Raw genomic sequence first — 17933 nt, 5'->3', positions numbered from 1 at the left:
AGTAGGAGATTAGCAGATCTTATAGGTTTTAAAAATAGAAAATTGGGTTTATTCTTGATGCTGATTATATCTTAAAAATAAATAACAATAATAATTAAAGGGGTTAGGAAGGTATTCCAGGATTAAATAAACAAGTAGAAGCAAAGAAAAGGGCTTGATAAAAATCAACGTCGGTTAATCTTTTCTTCACGAGTAAAAGAATAAAAATACATGTTATATAGTATAAAATACCCCTATTTTTAAAAGGATTTTGCATTATATTGGAAATGATTTTCATAAAGAACACAGCTATTTCTTTTCTTTTTTCTTTTTCTTTAGGTATGTAAGCAGATTTCATGAATTTGTTGTCGATACTCACTCACCTAACTTTTACAAAAACATGTGACACTATGTGCAAACAGCAGTTAAATCTTTTTACAATAGACGTGATTCCCGTTTTTCTTCTCTCCCCAGTGCAGTGCTATGTTATCCCTGCCCCCCTGACAGATCGCTTCTTTCTTATTCAAGTCAGTCAGTTAATGAATTAATTGTAGTGCCTCAAGCTATTTATTCATATTCTTCTTCTAGTATATGCCAAGGAGAGGGAAGAGGAAATCTGAGAATTGAGACTTTATAAAAGGTTGTGTTTTTCTATCTTATTAGAAAGACAAAAAAAAAGAATATTGATAATCTGCAGGGAGAACTACTAGTAGGTATATATACCACATAGCAAGTAAACTCTTATTTTGACTGGTTCATTTGCAGTATATCATCTTATCTCCTCTTCTATGCTTATATCTTATGTACTGTATCTATGTATGTACATACTTTGACGTAAACAGTCAAGTCTGCCTACTTCAAAAACGCCTCAACAGCAGCGTAGTTCGTCCCCGGTCCTACGAACGTCCTCTCCAGCCGGAAGCCGGCATCGTCCAGGAGCTTCCTCCACTGCTTCTCTGTCCGCTCGGTGCCTGCCAGGGTCATCATCGTCAAGTCCATCCACGCGGCCTCGGCGTCGGCGCCCTTCTCGGGAAGGACGTCATCCGCAATGACGACGCGCTGTCTGGCCTTGTCGGTGATGTCAGCGGCGATGTTCTTGAGGATTTCCACGCAGACTGCGTCGGGCCAGTCGTGGAAGACGCGGCGGAGGTAGTAGATCACGGCGCCTGTTGAGTCAAGTGAGCATATAAATATCAGCTGGACTACTAGCTCTACGCACCCTTGAGCGGCTGAGGAGTGAAAAAGTTGTATTCTTGTCTCTCAATGCCAGGAAGCTCGTCTTCACTGATGACATCCAGCACTTCCTGACGCTCCTGCAGGATGAAGCGGCCCTTGACGGCACCACCGCTCAGCTCCTTGATCTGACGCAGGATGTGTCCCTTTCCGCCGCCAATATCAACTACCAGGGGCGTGTCCTCGGTTGTCTTAAACTGGCTGAGCACCTCCTTAAAGGGGTACAGCGCGACTGCCCACGAAGCCGCGCTCGACTGGACCTGCATGGCGTAGTTGAACGATTTCATCCGCTCCGGGAACTGGCCCATGAACTCCCACATATTCTTGCCTCCGGTGCGGTGGGCGAAGGTGTATGGGCTGTTGTTGTCCTGGATGGGGTTGACCCAGCCGTTGAGCTTGAAGAACTCGTGGAACCGGAGCTTGGCTGGTTGGTACTCGTCAACACTGAGGGAGTTAGCATCGACGACAGCTCGAAGTAAACATAAGATACTTACAGCACCTTGAAAATGCCGTTCACTTCAGGAACCAAGTAGACGAGCGAGTACCTGGTATGGGCGTATTCTTCCACGACCACTTCTTTGAAAGGACCCCACACGGTGGCCATTCTCATCAGGCGGACTTGTGAACATGGTCAGCCTACCAATGTCCCCGCGAGCATGAGGAGACTGACTCACTGATCAATTCCTTGTCTGCGTTCAGCTCCTTGGCCAGAGTCTCTGCCGTCTTGCTCGTGCCGTCCTGAGGCAGGGCATGGAAGACGCCCATCTCCAAGAGGGCTCGCACGGCGCCAGTGTGGGCGACCTGGAGGTTCTCTTAGCATGTGCCCTCTCTGTCTTATCCCTAATGATCTTCAATTGACTGGCTCACATTTTCAAAATGGCAGAACACCGTGTCCAAAGGGCCCTTGATGGCATGCAGCAGCTTGTAGGTTTCCTGCACGACAATGGTGTGGATTCGGCTCTGCTCGCCATGTTCCTGGATAGTCAACGTCTTGCCAGCATTCAAGGTGGAGATCTCGATATACTCCTCGACCAGGGAGGTCACATGGGCCAATTGCTGCCTGATGGCGGCGTTCTGCAGGGAAACTTCTTCGGGGGAAGCCTGATTCATGGTTGTCAACGATGAAACGCGTGGGTATCACTACAGTAATATTCAAGATAGATGTGCAGACAAGCGCAGGAAAAGGACCATCAGCCAAACAAAACCACCAGGGCACACAGGGGGCGGCATGGGGCTTCTTATCCTAGGATATTGTCCCGTTTAGAGCTACAGAATTCATCCTTTTAGACGGCATATCTCGAGGATATGTTACGGAGCATTAGCCCATGTCTCGAACAGCCCGGCCAGCAGGCACTAGACCTACCTAGGTAGTTAGGGCAAGCAACGAGCTCTGTGTCCTCGGTATTATTGGCAATTCGTCAACAGACCGGTGTTTTGCGAGTCGGGTCTACTGTATAGCACGTCGTACCGTTTCAGCAATCGTTCTCTTTTTCTTTGAGCGAGAGAGAGTGGACTACGGAGTATTCTTCAGTAAGAAACGGTTCCATTCTTGTGGCTCCAAACGAGGACAAGTTTTGGCAGCGGCGGCCCCCTGGTAAATTAACTCGACTTCCTTAGTACTACGGATTCGTCAGACGCTTATCAGTCCCTGGGCGACAAGGGTTTTGACGGGATCAACCCGCTTCTAACCTGTTGCGGAGTTCCTGTGAATATTATGCAGGGTCCGAGGTCCCTAAGGAGTAAAGTCTAAGAGACGGATGGACCAGGCCAGGCCGGACCAGAATGGATCCTACTATGATAGGATGACAGGATGACAAGGTGAAAACCGTTGGCTGCTGCTCCGCATTCGTCACGATCATTGGCGTACAAAGTATTTACTTACTCCGTAGGTGCGGGAGATAGTCTACAACACTGACTGCAATATTGAGAGCATCACGTTTAAGAGATCATTTTGACTGAGTATGAGATTTTGTACGGGAGAAAAGTATGTTCTGATGAAACATGAACGACACGGATACTCACCTCTTTCTAGTGGGCGTGGGTCTCGCAGATTCTATACTATCTGGCTCTTGGCTACGTATCCATCTCCGTCTCCTGTCGTGTAGAGTCGTAGTGACAGATAACGCCTAGCCTTGCAAAGACCAGCATGGTTGCCCTCTATCTCCGTCTGGCCTCCAACAACAACCATATCCGGTTTCTTTACGGCTTCTGGACTGTCGTGTTTCTGCATGGAATTGCGGCGACGATCGTTGGTCTGCCCTCCGGCTTGGAGTCTGACATGCTGACCAGAGAGTGTATACAGACAACCATCTTTCTGTGCACTCTGATTTCGATCCTCTGGTCTCCGACGTTCCCAGTTGGATGTATCAACATCTTGAACTTCAATTATTTCAATGCTGCCTTCCACATCACGACGGACATCCTGCTGGCAGTTCTGCCGATCTATCTTAAGGAAACTCCAAATCACTCCTCGACGGAAGAGTATGACTGCTGTTCGTCTGCTGCTAATTTCGTACTGATATGCTTCTAGTCGGTTTGTGTATTGCCTTCGGAGTCGGTCTCCTGACCATCTACGTGACGATCGCCAGACAGGTGACGAATGCCATCTCATTGACTCAACCTGACTTTCCATGGTTCGTCCTCCACTCTTGGTGCTTCAAGCGAGTCCTCGTGCCTGTTCTGACATGATGGCATACAGGTACTGGTCCGCCGCCGAACTCAGCACCTGTCTCGAAGTCAATATGGGTCTCATCGTGCGCCTCTGTCCCGGCCATGCGGTCCCTTTTCAAAGTCTCCTTCGGTGGCAGCACCAAAGAGGCCAGTAACAGCTTCGAACTCGAACACAACGTAGGCAATGGTGGTGGTGGCGTGCGGCATGGTCATGCCGTTTCGCGCTCCTCCAAGTTCAACAAGCTGGATGCAGGAAGGACGAAGACGCATATCTTCAGCCGCACGAGCAGTGCCTCCAATAAGAGTGAAAAGGGCATCATTCCCCGGCAGAAAGACGCCGCCTTGCAGACGACTGATATTCACATCTCCTACTCCAGGACGTCACACCCAGATGACTAAGTGGAGACCCTGGTGCTATATCAAAGGTAGAAGATGGTTTAGCCACGGTGGAGCTTCGCCATAATGCGTCGATGTAGTTAGAGCCTTTGCGAATACAATTCAAATGTTAAAAGCCATTCATTCACACTAGCCCGGACGAATCCTTCCTTAGTATATGTAGAAATGGGGCAAAATTGATCCCAAAAACTTACCTACCCATCTTGTAACACGTACTGCTATTCTGCACAACTAACGAGCCATTATGTACAGTGCATACATCTACATTCCTCCTACTATCTGACAGGCACCTAACTAACCTACGGTATAGGAACCTAGGGCCGCGAGGGGGTTCGTAGCATCCCATTTCTTAGTTGAGATTGAATATTCCTAAGGATTCTGGGAGTGTGAGTTTTTTTTTTGTCTGTTAATTTAATCCAATTTACACTGTGCCTACATGGCTCTTTTTTACTTGTTGGTCGTTAATTTGCACAGTTCTAGGAGGGATGAATTACTAAATTAGTTGGTTTCAAGAAATGCTTGATAAGCTTACATAACCCACACCCAGCGGGTTTAAGGCAAGACCAGTGGTCTAACGGTTAGGATGCTACTCTTATAGGATATTCCTCCCTTCCGGGGAGGATATGCTATGATAACTAGCAATGTAGCGACCCTGGTTCGATTCCAGGCTGGTCTAGTCCTGTATTATTTTTTTTCTTACATACTTACTGCTGTTTTCTTATTATCGTTTGGATGAATTTAGAACTCCCATATCGGCGGTATCCTAAATAAAGTCTAATTTTGACGTATCTGCGTGGCAAAGAGAAGGCATATGTGAGGATGTATGCAGCTTATGTAATATTCAGCGCCGGAGAGGACACCTGATCTATGCAGACCAGTGCAGTATCATATTTAATGAATAATAAGGAAATCACCAATGCTATAATATAAGGCATACCTAGGTACACACTGGGCCACTGGGCGACCGCTGAATCTGCCTCTTCAGGGTTAGTACTTACAATATTTACGAGATATATGGCAAAATGCCTAATATACGGCAAATACCATGGCAAGCACTAGGGAAAAGACTAGCTGGGACCATGGCATTATTGCAAAGATTATATATACCATTAAATATAGCAAAAATTACCTAGGTATATTTAAAAAAAAAGACTATGAGCTTTCGTCATTCTGATTTCCTATATAATCTGTAAATGATGTGCTGCAATAGATCAAACAATAAATCCATAAATATGGATTGACAAGAGACAAGAGAAGAAACACAAGTCATTCATTCCACATATCATAAATATCATGACATTATGACGTTCTCAAGTTTAGGGAAACCACGTAAATCATATTATCAAAAATTATCACTTTCCTCTATCTTCACAGGAAGCAATCTCACATTGAGTGCTCCCTTCTGCCAAAGCATGAACGTCTTCTGGTCTGCAATCCAGTTGGTGCTGTCTGGCTGCAGTTCCAGGTCAAAGTTCCAGAGAAGTCGAGAGAGGATCAGTCGCATTTCCGCATAGGCGAGGCTGTTTTTGCGATCAGTATACCATTTTTGCTTTCTCTATAAATTTCCAATGTTCCAGGGGGCTGTGATACTCACTTCTTCCCCAGGCAATTCCGTGGACCGTACGAGAACGGCTGAAACGCTTTCTTGTCATCATACGCGAACCGGGCATCAGCATCGTCCAGCCATCTCTCGGGAAGGAAGGACTCAGCGTCACGGAAGTTCCGCTCCGATCGCATCGTCGACCAGATATGGAGTCCCACGGACGCTTTCTCTGGCACGAACTTCCCACAGATGACTTCTCCCGGTGTGGGTGTCGTCCGCGGGAATGTGTTCGGTGCAGGAGGGTACAAGCGCAGCGACTCCTCCAGGACTGCATGCAGGTATGGCAAGTGTGACAGGCTCTGGAAGTTGATGTCCTGCTCGGAGCGAAATGAGGAACGGATCTCCCGCGTGAGGGTTTCCAGAACCGTCGGATGCTTCAGCAGGAGGAAGGTTGCGCCGGACAGCAGCGTGGCGGTTGTCTCGCTCCCTGCGATGATCAGGCCAGAGGATAAGGTGTCGATCTCTTCTGGAGTCATGCCTTTTTCGTCGTTTGCACGGAGGATGTAGGATACTGGAATCGTTAGCTTTGTAAACTCGTAATGGATATGTAAACATCGACCAGTATTTGTTTTGGTAAAAGAAAGAAGGAAAGAAAGCAAAAGCAAAATTCGCTTAGGATTGAAGGCAACGACTTACTAAAGTCTTCACGCTCCGATCCCTGCATGATCCTCCTTCTCGCTCGCTCCGCACTGAACTTGAACTGGTACTTTCTGCTCTCCACCAAGCTGGCAGGCACAAACTTGAAAAGGATCTCCTTCACCGGCGACGGGAACCGCCGCGCAGCGCGCAGGAAAGTTACGGCCTTGATAGTCGAGAAGATGACTTTGATCCACCGATGCCAGACGCCGTCTCTCAGGCAGCCGAAGGGTTCGCCGAACGCCAGATCGCCGATGATGTCGAACGTCGTAAAGTTGTACCAGCTGACCAGGTCGACGACCCCGTTGGTGTCGGGACATGCGGCGCGCTTGCACAGCTGCGTGATCATGAGGTCGACGTATTTCCTCAGCAGGGCTTCCTGTCCTCTGAGAGCCTTTTCGGAGAAGGCGTGGGATAGGAGACGACGCATCCGACGGTGATCGGCTGAGTTCGCTATGAACTAGTAGAAAAGGACATTAGCTTGCTGCAATACGCTTGTATATGAGCGGAAGCTCCCCTACAATACTGGTGGTACTGTTCAGTGTCTTAGAGAAGAACGTCATGTCCTTTTCAAATTCTGCTTGTTTTGTACTGGATCGGTGACCTATATACAGTACAGGATTGAGTTAGATCAGATTTAGGTCGAGTGAATCAACTAGACTTGCCGTAAATATCCCTCCATGCCTGACTGGTATTATATGACAGCTCATTCGGAGCAATGCGTACGACTTCGCCATATCGATCATGCAGCTCTTTGATTTTCAGGTGGATCACTCCCTGCAGGTCGTAATAGATGTAGTATAAACGCGTGGCGCGGGCGAGGTAGGGTCCGGGGTAAGAGCGCAAGGGGTGCAGGTAGAGATTATAGACCAGTTTCCCTACTGTACCGCCAAGTAGGAGCTGTTTCTCAGATGTTGGAATCTTGAATCTGAAATTTACCTCGCCAAGCTTTGGGGTATTCATACCAATATAGGGAGCAGCCCGGTCCAGAAAGCGAAATCTCTTATATCCATGGCGGCTTGTTTTGTTGTCGTACAGAACAGGAAGGCAATCAATTTAATATCGATGGACAAAGAGTCACGTGAAGCCCATCATTCTGGCCCTTTTTTGAGTAATTAATTATCTTTTGCAATCCATGGAAAGTAAAGAGAGAAGGTTTGAAAGTTCGATAATGATGTGACCCTGTTTATAGCATTTTCATTGTCAACCGAGTGCCGATCTGCCGAGGATAGAAATAAATGTGTAAACTGTATAAAATAATGCTTGCTTTCAACACATACTGTGCACCCCGTTCTCCGTACAGAGCACAAATATGTATCCTGAGATATACGCATAATGTGACACGCATTACCCCGAGCCAAGCTCACCTGACTCTTGATAGCAGCAAATCTGCAGATCAGCAGCTCTAATAATTCTGCAGACTTGGTGGAGAAGCCGTTACGCTAGCGCCTTTTGTTGGCGGGGAATACTCCGTATATCCTGTTCCCCGGGGTTTCCGAAAGTTAATGATTAATTAGCCATCGCTTCAAATTGAATGGATGATTTGCGACACCTCCTGGGCACTATCCACGTATCATGTCTGGGTAATTAGTGAGGGGAATGTCGCATAATGTTTTATCCTTTCCGAGGAACAATAGGGGGAGCCATCATCCAATGTCGACCAGGCCAGGCAAGCTGTCGCTGAAAGGGTGGGAATCGAAGTTCTGCAGGATGACTGCTGCTGGCGGATGCTTGCCACAAGGCAGCTCAGATGAGGATCTCTAAACAGAGTGGAATATTGCAGAACTGCCCACTATTAAAATTTACGTACCAATATTTGGGCCCATTTAGTGAATAAAATTATACTGGGCTATGTAACTATAGATAAACAGACTAAAGCAAGGATACAAAACTCAGGTTTCTTAGTATCATAGTTCCACATCAACACCAGGTAGACAAGTCCATATGCATATATAATGATAAAAGATTCCCTGGATAAACAACCTATCAAAGATCGATATCATAACAAGATCTCATATAAACATCATGGTAACAGTACGAGTTAGAGCGTATTTTAATCAAGTCAGATTCCGGCCCAAGAGAGTGGTATCCTGGGAGCACATTCCTGATGTGGACGTTGTAATCACGAATCTCCAACAGAACATCCTTTCTAAAAGAAAAGCAAAAGATGATGATGACGATGATTTTGAGCTCACGCCTCAAGGCAAACCGCCTGGAGCCTTCCAGGGAAATATATAGGCGTACTGCTCACGCGTGAGATAGATACTCAACATGTAAATTACTCTCCTTGCGGATTGCCGGCGAGGACCAGCTTGCTCAGCCTCGCAAAAGGCTTAGTATACCATAACTGCTCCTCAGTGTAAGGATCTATGCCCTGCCATCCATCTTTCCCAGATCGGCACTGACAACAAGCACCGTCAGATAGTAACATGGGATTAAAGCCATTGCAGATCGCATCCGGGATATGCAGGACGTCTTCCAAAACCAGTTTATAAGGCTTCGGGTCGTTCCAACTGCGTCGGACCAACAGCTCAACTGTCCCGATGCCAATCACACGAGCGGCGTTCGGCGTCCCTGCTTCACCCCGCAGTCGCCGATACGTTTTGAACGAGGAGCGATTTCTGGCGAAGTGGCAGTGCCCGCCGACGATCATCCAATCCCAACATCGACGCCGGGGCGGGTTTTCTCGCTTCCGCGTTTTTTTTTCTGCTCTTTGTATTCCCGCCAGAATTCGGCGCTTTCGCCCATTTTGTCGATAATCTGGAAGCGATTGAGTCAGCAAGGGAAAGTGCTGGTATTGCTGGTAGAAACGGTTATCCATAGACCGGGAGTTGCCCACTTACACCTTCTGTGTCTAGTCAAAGATAAAAACTCGCTATCTTCAGAGATATAGCTGCTGAGGATCTTGGAAGATGAAAGAAGCAGACGACCTCAAAACCGCAATTTCACGCAACTTCTAAAGCGGGGAGCAGGAAAAGCCGATAAATCCAGGCTATTCACCCCTGAATTTGGTAATAGATTTGAAGCTTTTGCAGATACTAGATGGTAGTAGCTATTGGAAGGTGGTTGCACCGTACTTTTGAAGTTGAGAGCCCCGGATCAGGTGTATCAGAGCAGTCATGTGACAGTACGCTAGTCTCAAGACAGACAGTGACAGGGGAATGGACAGTTTGGCTATCCCTCCACCAAATCCCCCTATTTTTTACCCGATTAGGAAGGTCAAAAATAAACCTTCCTAATACAGTATAATGATAACAATCCTTCCATTTTATAGAGCATTTTTCAGTCTTAGATTATGTATGCTCTTAACAGTCTAACATAGCTATTGCCGTCTTTATATAAGCCTGGTGAGTCATAATTCTTTGTTGACCCTGAGCACTTAACCATCTAGTGTAGCCTGGTCATGTCAGCTACGGGATTTGAACCTACAAGTATATTCTTGTTATATGGTCCTGAGTATGTCCCCAATCCACTAGAGGACTCTTTGTGCCCGTCCATGGTGGTCTAATACCACTCGTTCTTAATACAGTAGTTACAGCGCACCTCCTTGCTTTTCGCTGAATCCGTACATACTCTCGTACGGAGTACAGTACTGTCCGTGAAACATCTGTCGAGAACATAGCTTACCCGTATCATTACTTTTTCATCCCTTACAGTACATAGATAGTCAGATAGAAAGAATTTTACTGTCCACCGAAAAACAGGTCTCCAAACCTACATAACGTACTGAACAAAGCCGAACTGCCCCACATTTTCCCTTCCTAATCCGGCAATTATCTGATTTTCTTTCAGCGCAAACTCCTTTATCTGTTAAAAAAAAACCATATTTGTTACATTCCTCATTTCTTTGATCAGTAGTAGCTATTTAGTTAGTTCCGTCTCCACGGGGGCTATAAAAAAGCCGCTCGCTTATTATTTCTCGATAGAGTAAAAAAATAGGAAAAAAAAGAAAGGGGATTCATTCAGCGTTTGGGGGTTTCCTGACATCGATCTCTCTCACACACACATACATACGGTACAGTACATATTTTTGGGTCAGGATATACTTATTGCACTTATTATCTGAGCGGGTTCCCTAGAATGCTACGTATAATTATGATTGATCGCGTAACGATCTCGTTTTTAATTCCAAGGAGAAGAATAAAATACATGAACGAGATTGATCCATGCAGTTCATAGATAGATTATATAAACTTACTGCACTTGTTGTTTAAAGCAACTAATTATTATATTGTAATAATAATCTACGACTTTGATTTAAAATTCTTTGGGTCGAGTCCGATATTCTTTTTTTTTGTAGTGTACATGCATAGATACATACTACAAAAATCTTTGGCTATGGTGAGCATGTGATTTATAGCCAGTACGGGGATGCTTTTATCTCTTTGTTAAGGGACGTAGGTATGTACTGTACATGTACTGTACATACAGAAGTTATTTACGCCCTTTGCTAGGTATCTCTCTCTCTCTCTCTTTTTTTCTCTCTCTGATTAGCTTGTCTCTCGCTTCCCCCCTGAGCTTAGGGTCAGGTCGGTATGCTACCTATCTAGGTAGGTAGGTAGGGTAGGTTACTCATCCATACGGGAGCACCCAGGTTTTTTAAAAAGAAAAAAAAAGAAACGTTAATCAACGATTTATAAATGGTTTATCAACCACTTGGCAAAAAAAAAAGTCAACTTTAAAATGAAAATAAACGTTTAAAATAAATCTCTCCTTGCTTGCTAAACAGTGCCTCCGAAACTAACGTTTATAATGAAAAAAATTAACTAGCTACTTCCTTTTTTTTTGTTTACCTGAGGCTGGATTTGAAGTACATACAACTTGCACAATTCTACCATACTACATACATCTGACATCATGAGATTACGTTTTTGGCAAGAATTCATATGAATATGAGGCTTTGCTTTGGTTTCTATCTCTAATCTAATCTAACAACTACAACTATATAAACGATCTATGTATAACAAATCCTTCGATATGATGTGATATTGTGGTGGAAAGATAACTATCTTGATAGTCCACTTTTTGGAAAGGGGGAAAAATAAAAAAAACAAACTACTCGCAAATGTTGACGTTTTTCCTATAATTTAATTACAATTTCACATTTTTCTACTCCGTATGGAAATCGCCGTTTCTCCTAGATAGATAACATTTTGCAAAAAAAAAAAAAGAAAAAAAGAAAAAAAAGAAAAAAAAGAAAAAAAAAAGAAAAACTCTTCACTACTGGTAACCCTCACTGTCAAATGACCATTCATTTACATTACTATTTCCTTATATATAATACTTATGTTGTCTGTCCATTGCAAAGCTGTCCAAAAGAACAAAAAAAAAACATTCATAACAGATGACAATTTCTGCCTAGAACCCCCCAGTCCAGTATGGATATGGATGGTGTGTGGTATGCTTACCTAAGCATCAAGTGATGGCTGATGACTGACTCAAGTGGTTTGTGGGTTGCATTTTTCTTTTTCTTTGTGGAAGTCTTTAATAAATAATAGAAGCATAGCACTCAGTAGAAGCAGACAATCAAATCAATAGGAGATACTAACCTTACTGCACAATGAATACTAGAAGAATGAATAATTACTTCACAGCTTATTAATAGTTAGTTTGTTACAGGAGGAAGTCAAAGTGCATGAATTAGCAGATTTACATTCGATCAATCTACAATTCTATATACATGATCTGGTAGATACGCAGAAATACGAAACGAATCTGTGTCTATCGATCAATCGATCAATCAATCAATCTATCCACCCAGCCAAGCCAACAACAAAAAAAAAACGAAAAAGTCAGCCCAGTCTATGATCGACGCAGCAGCAGTCTCAAATGGCAAAAAAAAATCTTCGCTTGGAGAATCCCAAGTGCAATTCAATGCTGATCTGGACAGGATAATGTCCGCAGCTACTAAAAAAATAATAAATCAGTTGACTCAAGTCAAACGCCGTTTCCCGCCCATGCAAAACGGCCATGCTCGCCATCTTCGAGCTTCTCTGGCCGATGTTATCATTCTCGGTTCGTTCAGTCGCATTCCCCTTTCGGGGGTGTAGATAGAGGAAAAATAAGAAGGTAAGGAGAGTAGGTGATTAAAAAGGTGACGGAAGGAAGGTCGAGATTATAAGGATGTAACGAGACTTGAAGGAGAGGATAGAAGGATAGAAGGATAGATGGAGGAGAATATGGCCATTCGTCCTCCAGTAGGATAGGATAGTGGGAACGGAAGGATTGTTGTAATCCGCACCAGGCGATTACGAACACAGTTGGATCGCGTTCAACGCCCGGCTCAGGTCTTCCGGTGCAAACGGCAGCCGTTTCTCCGGAGCGGATGTCCGCCGCCGGGTCGGGGACGTACAACGCATCGCCTCCTTCAACGAGCTCAACGCGTCTTTCTTCGTCATGGGCCAGTCCCAGCTCTCTTTCAATGTCAGCGACGAGCCGTAGCTCTCCGGGTCGACGGCCGTGGAGGATTGCGACCCCGTGGCCACGGATGGAGAGGGGGCCACCTCGTGGTGGGAGACGGTAATGGAACCTGCACGACAATTAATCGATGCTCCCAGCTGAATAGATCGCGTGTTCCCTACCTCCTCCCGGCACAGGCACACTGAGCCGTTGCCTCTCGACCTCGGGCTCGCTCTCCGTGACCTCCTCGTCCGTGCTAGGCGCCTGCTCCGGAATGCTGGTACACGGCGACAGGTCCAGGTCGAAAGAACGGCGACGGTCCGCCATCGCGTCTGCAAAGTTCCATGCGTACAGTTTCCTCCGGTGTTCGGGATCGACGGGCCCCCGATACTTGGAGCGGGGGACCTCCCCGCGTCGGTAGTACTCGATCTTGGGCTTGCCGTTGTTATTCTCCTTGTTGGACGAGGAACGGCGAAAGGCCCTCCGGATTCGATCTCGGAACGTCATGTCGGTCGACGCGGCTACGAGAGCGGACAGCGGCGAGGCAGGGCGTGAGAGGAGAGGATATGCGAGCACGAAGCGGGAGAGCGTCGTATACTGAATCCAGGTGCTACCATCGTTTGGCTGAGAGGCACAGCAAAAGGAGTGGAGAGGGTTGGGATTGAGAAAGGAAAAGGAAAAGGATCACGAGCGGAAGCAATTGAAAGGAACCATCGAAACGAAGGTGAGGGGGACCAGCGAGTGAAATACGGTTCGGTATGGATACGGAGTAATGGGGGAGAGGGATGGCCGAGACAGCCGCGAGGCCAAATGCGGCGATGCCGTGGATGAGATCGCGGAGAGGCTAGAAATGACGATGCTTCTCGACTCATTCCAATCGCGCCCGTGGGACCGCGGAGGGCGACCCATTCGTGGATAAATGACCCTTATCGGAACCAATTAAACGTACCATGAATTTGAATTACGAATGGATTCTGAATTATCTTCTAATTCTGAATTAATCTTCTATACGAGATGCTTGATTGCACCAGTTGCATCCATCCTGCCCCCAGATCCTGCCCAACCAGGTGTGTCGTATGGGGTAGAAAGGTAAAAAAAGAACGGGTTCCAGGACAGTGCGCAACTTGCGACGCAAGAGTTGAATCTCTGGCAGACTTGCATAACAATTGCATTGTCTGGTCGTCCTGGACTAGAAATAAAATAGCGCACCACGGGATCCCCTTGCAGCAAACCCATGTCTGCGATCTAGATGAGAATTCCAATCATGGCCACAACAGCCACCACAGTGCCACAGAATGAATTGTCAGGAATGATATCCTGTCGGAGGCGTTGGGGTCGTCAGTGTGCTGCAAGTCGAACAATTCTAGACTTTTCTCCAGTCTAGGCGGAGGAGCTCCCCGACAATGACATTCCTGCCCGGATCTCGATAATGATTCATTATCTATTCAATTGATTCATGCTTATCGCCTCGTCCATTTTGCCAACGCTGGTCGCTGCCAGCCTGTCAGGCTGTCTCCCAAACCGACCACCGGTGTACTCTTACTCCGTACGGAGACAACCCGAAGCACGCTCCGGGTGCGAACGGTGAATGAACCATCCCGTGCAGGACCCTCTTCGCATGCAGAGGCAAGCAATCATCGTGAGAGTTGTCGCCTCTTGACTTTTGGCCGGCCGGCCGCCACAGCACAACGGGCAAAGTGCCTGCCCACTCGGCACGGCCATTCCGATTCCCTTTCCTGTTCGGGGGTTCTCGCTACGTCAGGTGCCGAGATGCCTTTCCATATTAGTAAGACCTTCTACGGATTAGAGGTTGCAGGTTCGAATCCTGGTCGGTCTTTGTTTTCACCTTCAACTCGATATCTAAAAAGATGCCCTCTATTCGTTGAATTTCTCTCTCTCTTTTTTTTTTTTGGATCGATATTTACACCACCTCAATTACTAATTACACCACCTCCTAGTTCACTTTGGGAAAGGTCTGAAATCGCCTTACCACAAAATTTACTAGTGAAATTGATCATAAATTTTTCATGTTCCAAACCATACTATGACACCCATAATATTAATTTTTTATTACCACACAAGCCTTGAACCCCTCACTCTACTCGGGCGGCTTGAAGGGGTAGTAAGGTCAGATAACTATGAAATTTTTATAGCTAAAAGCTATAGGCTTATGGGGTTTCTTATAGGCTTTGCACCCCTAAAGCCTTATACCTAGATGCTCCAGACCTTTAGCCCTCTGCAAGCCTATAATGTGAGCCTTTATAAAGCCTCAAAGGGTAAAAATTTAGTATGGCTTTTCATTGTAGGCTCTAGGCTTCACTATAGGCTTTAGGCTTTAGGCTTTCTAGGGACTCTATAGCTAGTACAGGCTTCATGGAGACTCCCCGGGCTATATAGGCTTCGCGGGGGCTTTATAGGGACTTCACTATGGGGTGTCATATTACAGTTCGGAAATGAAAAATTTACGGTCAATTTCACTAGTAACTTTGGTGGTAAGGTGATTTCGGACCTTTCCCAAAGTGAATTAGGAGGTGGTGTAATTAGTAATTGAGGTGGTGTAAATATCAATCCCCTTTTTAAAAATTTTAACCATGTCTTCACCAATCTGCTCAGACCAGTAAAGAGAGATGTCTCAGAGTCTATACGGAATAGGAAACTAACCTTCTCACGGAACTCTCACCCGGGAAAGAGCGATACGAGGGAAGAAAACAACAGGAATCGACCAACTGTCCAATGAGATTTTTCTCTTTTTCATTTTCATTTTTGTTTTCCTTTCTTTTTATTTATTTTTTTTATTTAAAAAAAATAGGTACAAGCTTAACTCCGACCAGACAGCACCTGCAGCGTGGCCCCTACAGAACGAACCTCCGACGCACACAAGACTGGAGAAGTGGCGTCGAATGGAGACGAACTGCTGTCTTGTCTCACGCAGAATGGATCCAATGGATCCTTTTAGATGACTTGTCTGCGTCAGACTGGAGAATTCGACAGATGAACCCATCCTGATTGCTTCAGTACTATGATCTTCCATGCTGCGCGATGATGCAAGTGACGCCCAGCTGGGCACGCGAGCAGCTACTGATGACGACAGGTGCAGCCTTTCTTCGGGCATGCATGGTGCGCAAATTAATTTGTGGCCATAAAATAAGATGCCTTGATTTCTGGTCTGTCTTTGAACTACTCCGTATCTGTGTTTGAAGAACGCTGTGGTAAAGTAATACTCCACTTACGGAGTACTCCATCAGCTTCTGCCATTGCGGGGTCAAACCTTTTTTTTGTTAATCCCCCACATCAATGCGCCATAATAACAACCTGGTCGCTTTTTCACAAACAGCCTGCAGGCAACAGCGGAGTGTTTTCGAACATAGCAGACGTCACACCGACTTTTCTGTTCTCTTCTTAATAAAATGCCTCATTCCCACGACCAACAGGTCATATTATTCCCATCATCCAAATTGTATTGGATGCGTGTTATTTACCTACAACGCCATTTGACCTTCACCCAACGTTCTGCAGATGGCTGAAAAGACAGGTCAGGTCAATGAGAAGGAAAAAAAAATAATTCTCTCGCTGGCTCGAATCAGTTCTTGCTTTTCTTCTTCAACGACATGGGGGAAAGCTACGCCGCACGCACGGACATCTGCTAGGCTCCTCAGTTTATGAGAGCCGCGGTTATCGCCGAAAATCCGGGGAATCGATCCTGGTCGTTTATTTTATTTTTTTTCCCCCGCAACGTTGAGCTATACGTCCCTTGTCGGTCAGGCGATTGTACGGAGTAAATAATATTATTATTCACTCATGAGGAACCAACGTCGACAGGCTATGAATGGCTTGAGCGCAGGCCTATGCCCTTTTCCGGACCCTGCCTCGGTGGCATCAATAATGAATGCGATGTTTGATCTTGCGTTGACAGTACGCACTACAGACACCGTTGAGACTGCAATCCGCGATTTTCGTGTCAGCATCTGCCTTGTCTTCACTCGCCTCGTAAGAGTCTGCTTGTCTAATGGTTCAGACAGGACGTCCTTGACTGCAGCTTGTTCCAGTGCTGTCGTTTTGCTTGACAGCTGGGCAGACAAGTGGATGCGCTTTTGACACTCGAGAAGAGGACGTCGTCCAGGCTGATGCCAATACTGGAAGAAGTCGAGATGTCTATTCATTTTGTTGGACACCTCATCTGATTTTCTTGCACTCCATCTTGTCTTCCACAAGTCGTGATGATGGTATGGAAGCACTACCTCACTTGGGACAGTACCGATGCTTGACTTTCATCGCTTTATTTCCTTTCCCTAAACGGAGAATCGTTCCTTTCATGCAGGAAGGGACGCGGGAAAAGAAATAATGAATATATCCATGACGACCACATTCAACTTCCATTGAACCCTTTCCCTCCCATTCAGCGAGTTCCCCGGTTTCTACCAGAAGAACGACCATCAACCCAAATAAACATCCACCTCAATCTCCACATGCTGCTCAACAAACGGCAACGACTCCACCCCCAACATCGTCCACGTCGGCTGATGCTTCGGACACCACTTCTTCACGTTCCGCACCATGAGCTCGATGATCTGCTCGCGCGTCTCCACAGCTTGACGTGGTATGTCCGGAGCTTGACGACGCGGTCCCAGCCAGTAGTCTTGGACGAGTCCTTGGCTGCGGGGTGGTTGGCCTGCTCGAGCGTGCAGAGGATGACGTCGTTGATGTTGGCGAAGGCTTGGGCGACTTCTTCTTCGAGGGTCGGGGGGACAAGGCCTGTTATGGGGTCTTTGCCAGCTGGGGACGGAGTACAGGTTAAAAGATTAGATATATAGATAGGTAGGTAGGTAGGTAGGCATTGATCCATCAAAAGAATGGGGTATCATGAGTAGGTAAGTAAATTGTATTAACAAAGAAAAGATGCAGAGTGTGTTGTTGCTCGTCCATCCCTGGGTCGGCAAAGGACTGACTACCACGTGATCAGCAGACCACTAGATAGAGCCCTCCACGGCCCATATAGGCCACATAGCGAATAACAAGC

The 17933-nt window shown here is 46.2% G+C and overlaps 5 protein-coding genes and 1 non-coding gene across 6 annotated transcripts; 2 read left to right on the top strand and 4 right to left on the bottom strand.

Moving 5' to 3' along the window:
* Nucleotides 1–831: 831 nt before the first annotated feature.
* Nucleotides 832–2322, bottom strand: VTN77DRAFT_4789 (uncharacterized protein; the record flags this gene model as incomplete). The annotated part of the gene is made up of 5 exons (XM_069420886.1): nucleotides 832–1145; nucleotides 1199–1656; nucleotides 1707–1830; nucleotides 1887–2013; nucleotides 2080–2322. The coding sequence occupies 5 exons, from the start codon at nucleotides 2320–2322 to the stop codon at nucleotides 832–834; spliced, it is 1266 nt and encodes a 421-aa protein (XP_069277552.1).
* Nucleotides 2323–3358: 1036 nt separating this feature from the next.
* Nucleotides 3359–4281, top strand: VTN77DRAFT_4788 (uncharacterized protein; the record flags this gene model as incomplete). The annotated part of the gene is made up of 3 exons (XM_069420885.1): nucleotides 3359–3693; nucleotides 3743–3804; nucleotides 3911–4281. 3 exons carry the CDS (start codon nucleotides 3359–3361, stop codon nucleotides 4279–4281), a joined length of 768 nt encoding a protein of 255 aa, XP_069277551.1.
* A 557-nt stretch (nucleotides 4282–4838) lies between these two features.
* Nucleotides 4839–4954, top strand: VTN77DRAFT_t83. The gene has a single exon. It is a non-coding gene; the product is annotated as a tRNA-Ile (tRNA).
* Nucleotides 4955–5620: 666 nt separating this feature from the next.
* Nucleotides 5621–7530, bottom strand: VTN77DRAFT_4787 (uncharacterized protein; the record flags this gene model as incomplete). The annotated part of the gene is made up of 6 exons (XM_069420884.1): nucleotides 5621–5798; nucleotides 5873–6392; nucleotides 6518–6977; nucleotides 7039–7121; nucleotides 7183–7417; nucleotides 7483–7530. 6 exons carry the CDS (start codon nucleotides 7528–7530, stop codon nucleotides 5621–5623), a joined length of 1524 nt encoding a protein of 507 aa, XP_069277550.1.
* Nucleotides 7531–8795: 1265 nt separating this feature from the next.
* Nucleotides 8796–9338, bottom strand: VTN77DRAFT_4786 (uncharacterized protein; the record flags this gene model as incomplete). The annotated part of the gene is made up of 1 exon (XM_069420883.1): nucleotides 8796–9338. One exon carries the CDS (start codon nucleotides 9336–9338, stop codon nucleotides 8796–8798), a length of 543 nt encoding a protein of 180 aa, XP_069277549.1.
* A 3427-nt stretch (nucleotides 9339–12765) lies between these two features.
* Nucleotides 12766–13423, bottom strand: VTN77DRAFT_4785 (uncharacterized protein; the record flags this gene model as incomplete). Its single annotated transcript, XM_069420882.1, has 2 exons — nucleotides 12766–13046; nucleotides 13099–13423. The coding sequence occupies 2 exons, from the start codon at nucleotides 13421–13423 to the stop codon at nucleotides 12766–12768; spliced, it is 606 nt and encodes a 201-aa protein (XP_069277548.1).
* Between the last annotated feature and the right edge of the window lie 4510 nt (nucleotides 13424–17933).

The sequence above is a fragment of the Rasamsonia byssochlamydoides genome, assembly GCF_041956645.1.
Source record: "Rasamsonia byssochlamydoides strain NRRL 3658 unplaced genomic scaffold VTN77scaffold_33, whole genome shotgun sequence".
Taxonomy (NCBI): Eukaryota; Fungi; Ascomycota; class Eurotiomycetes; order Eurotiales; family Trichocomaceae; genus Rasamsonia; species Rasamsonia byssochlamydoides.
Note: the sequence above shows the minus strand (reverse complement) of the source record. Positions and strands in the feature narration are given on the sequence as shown.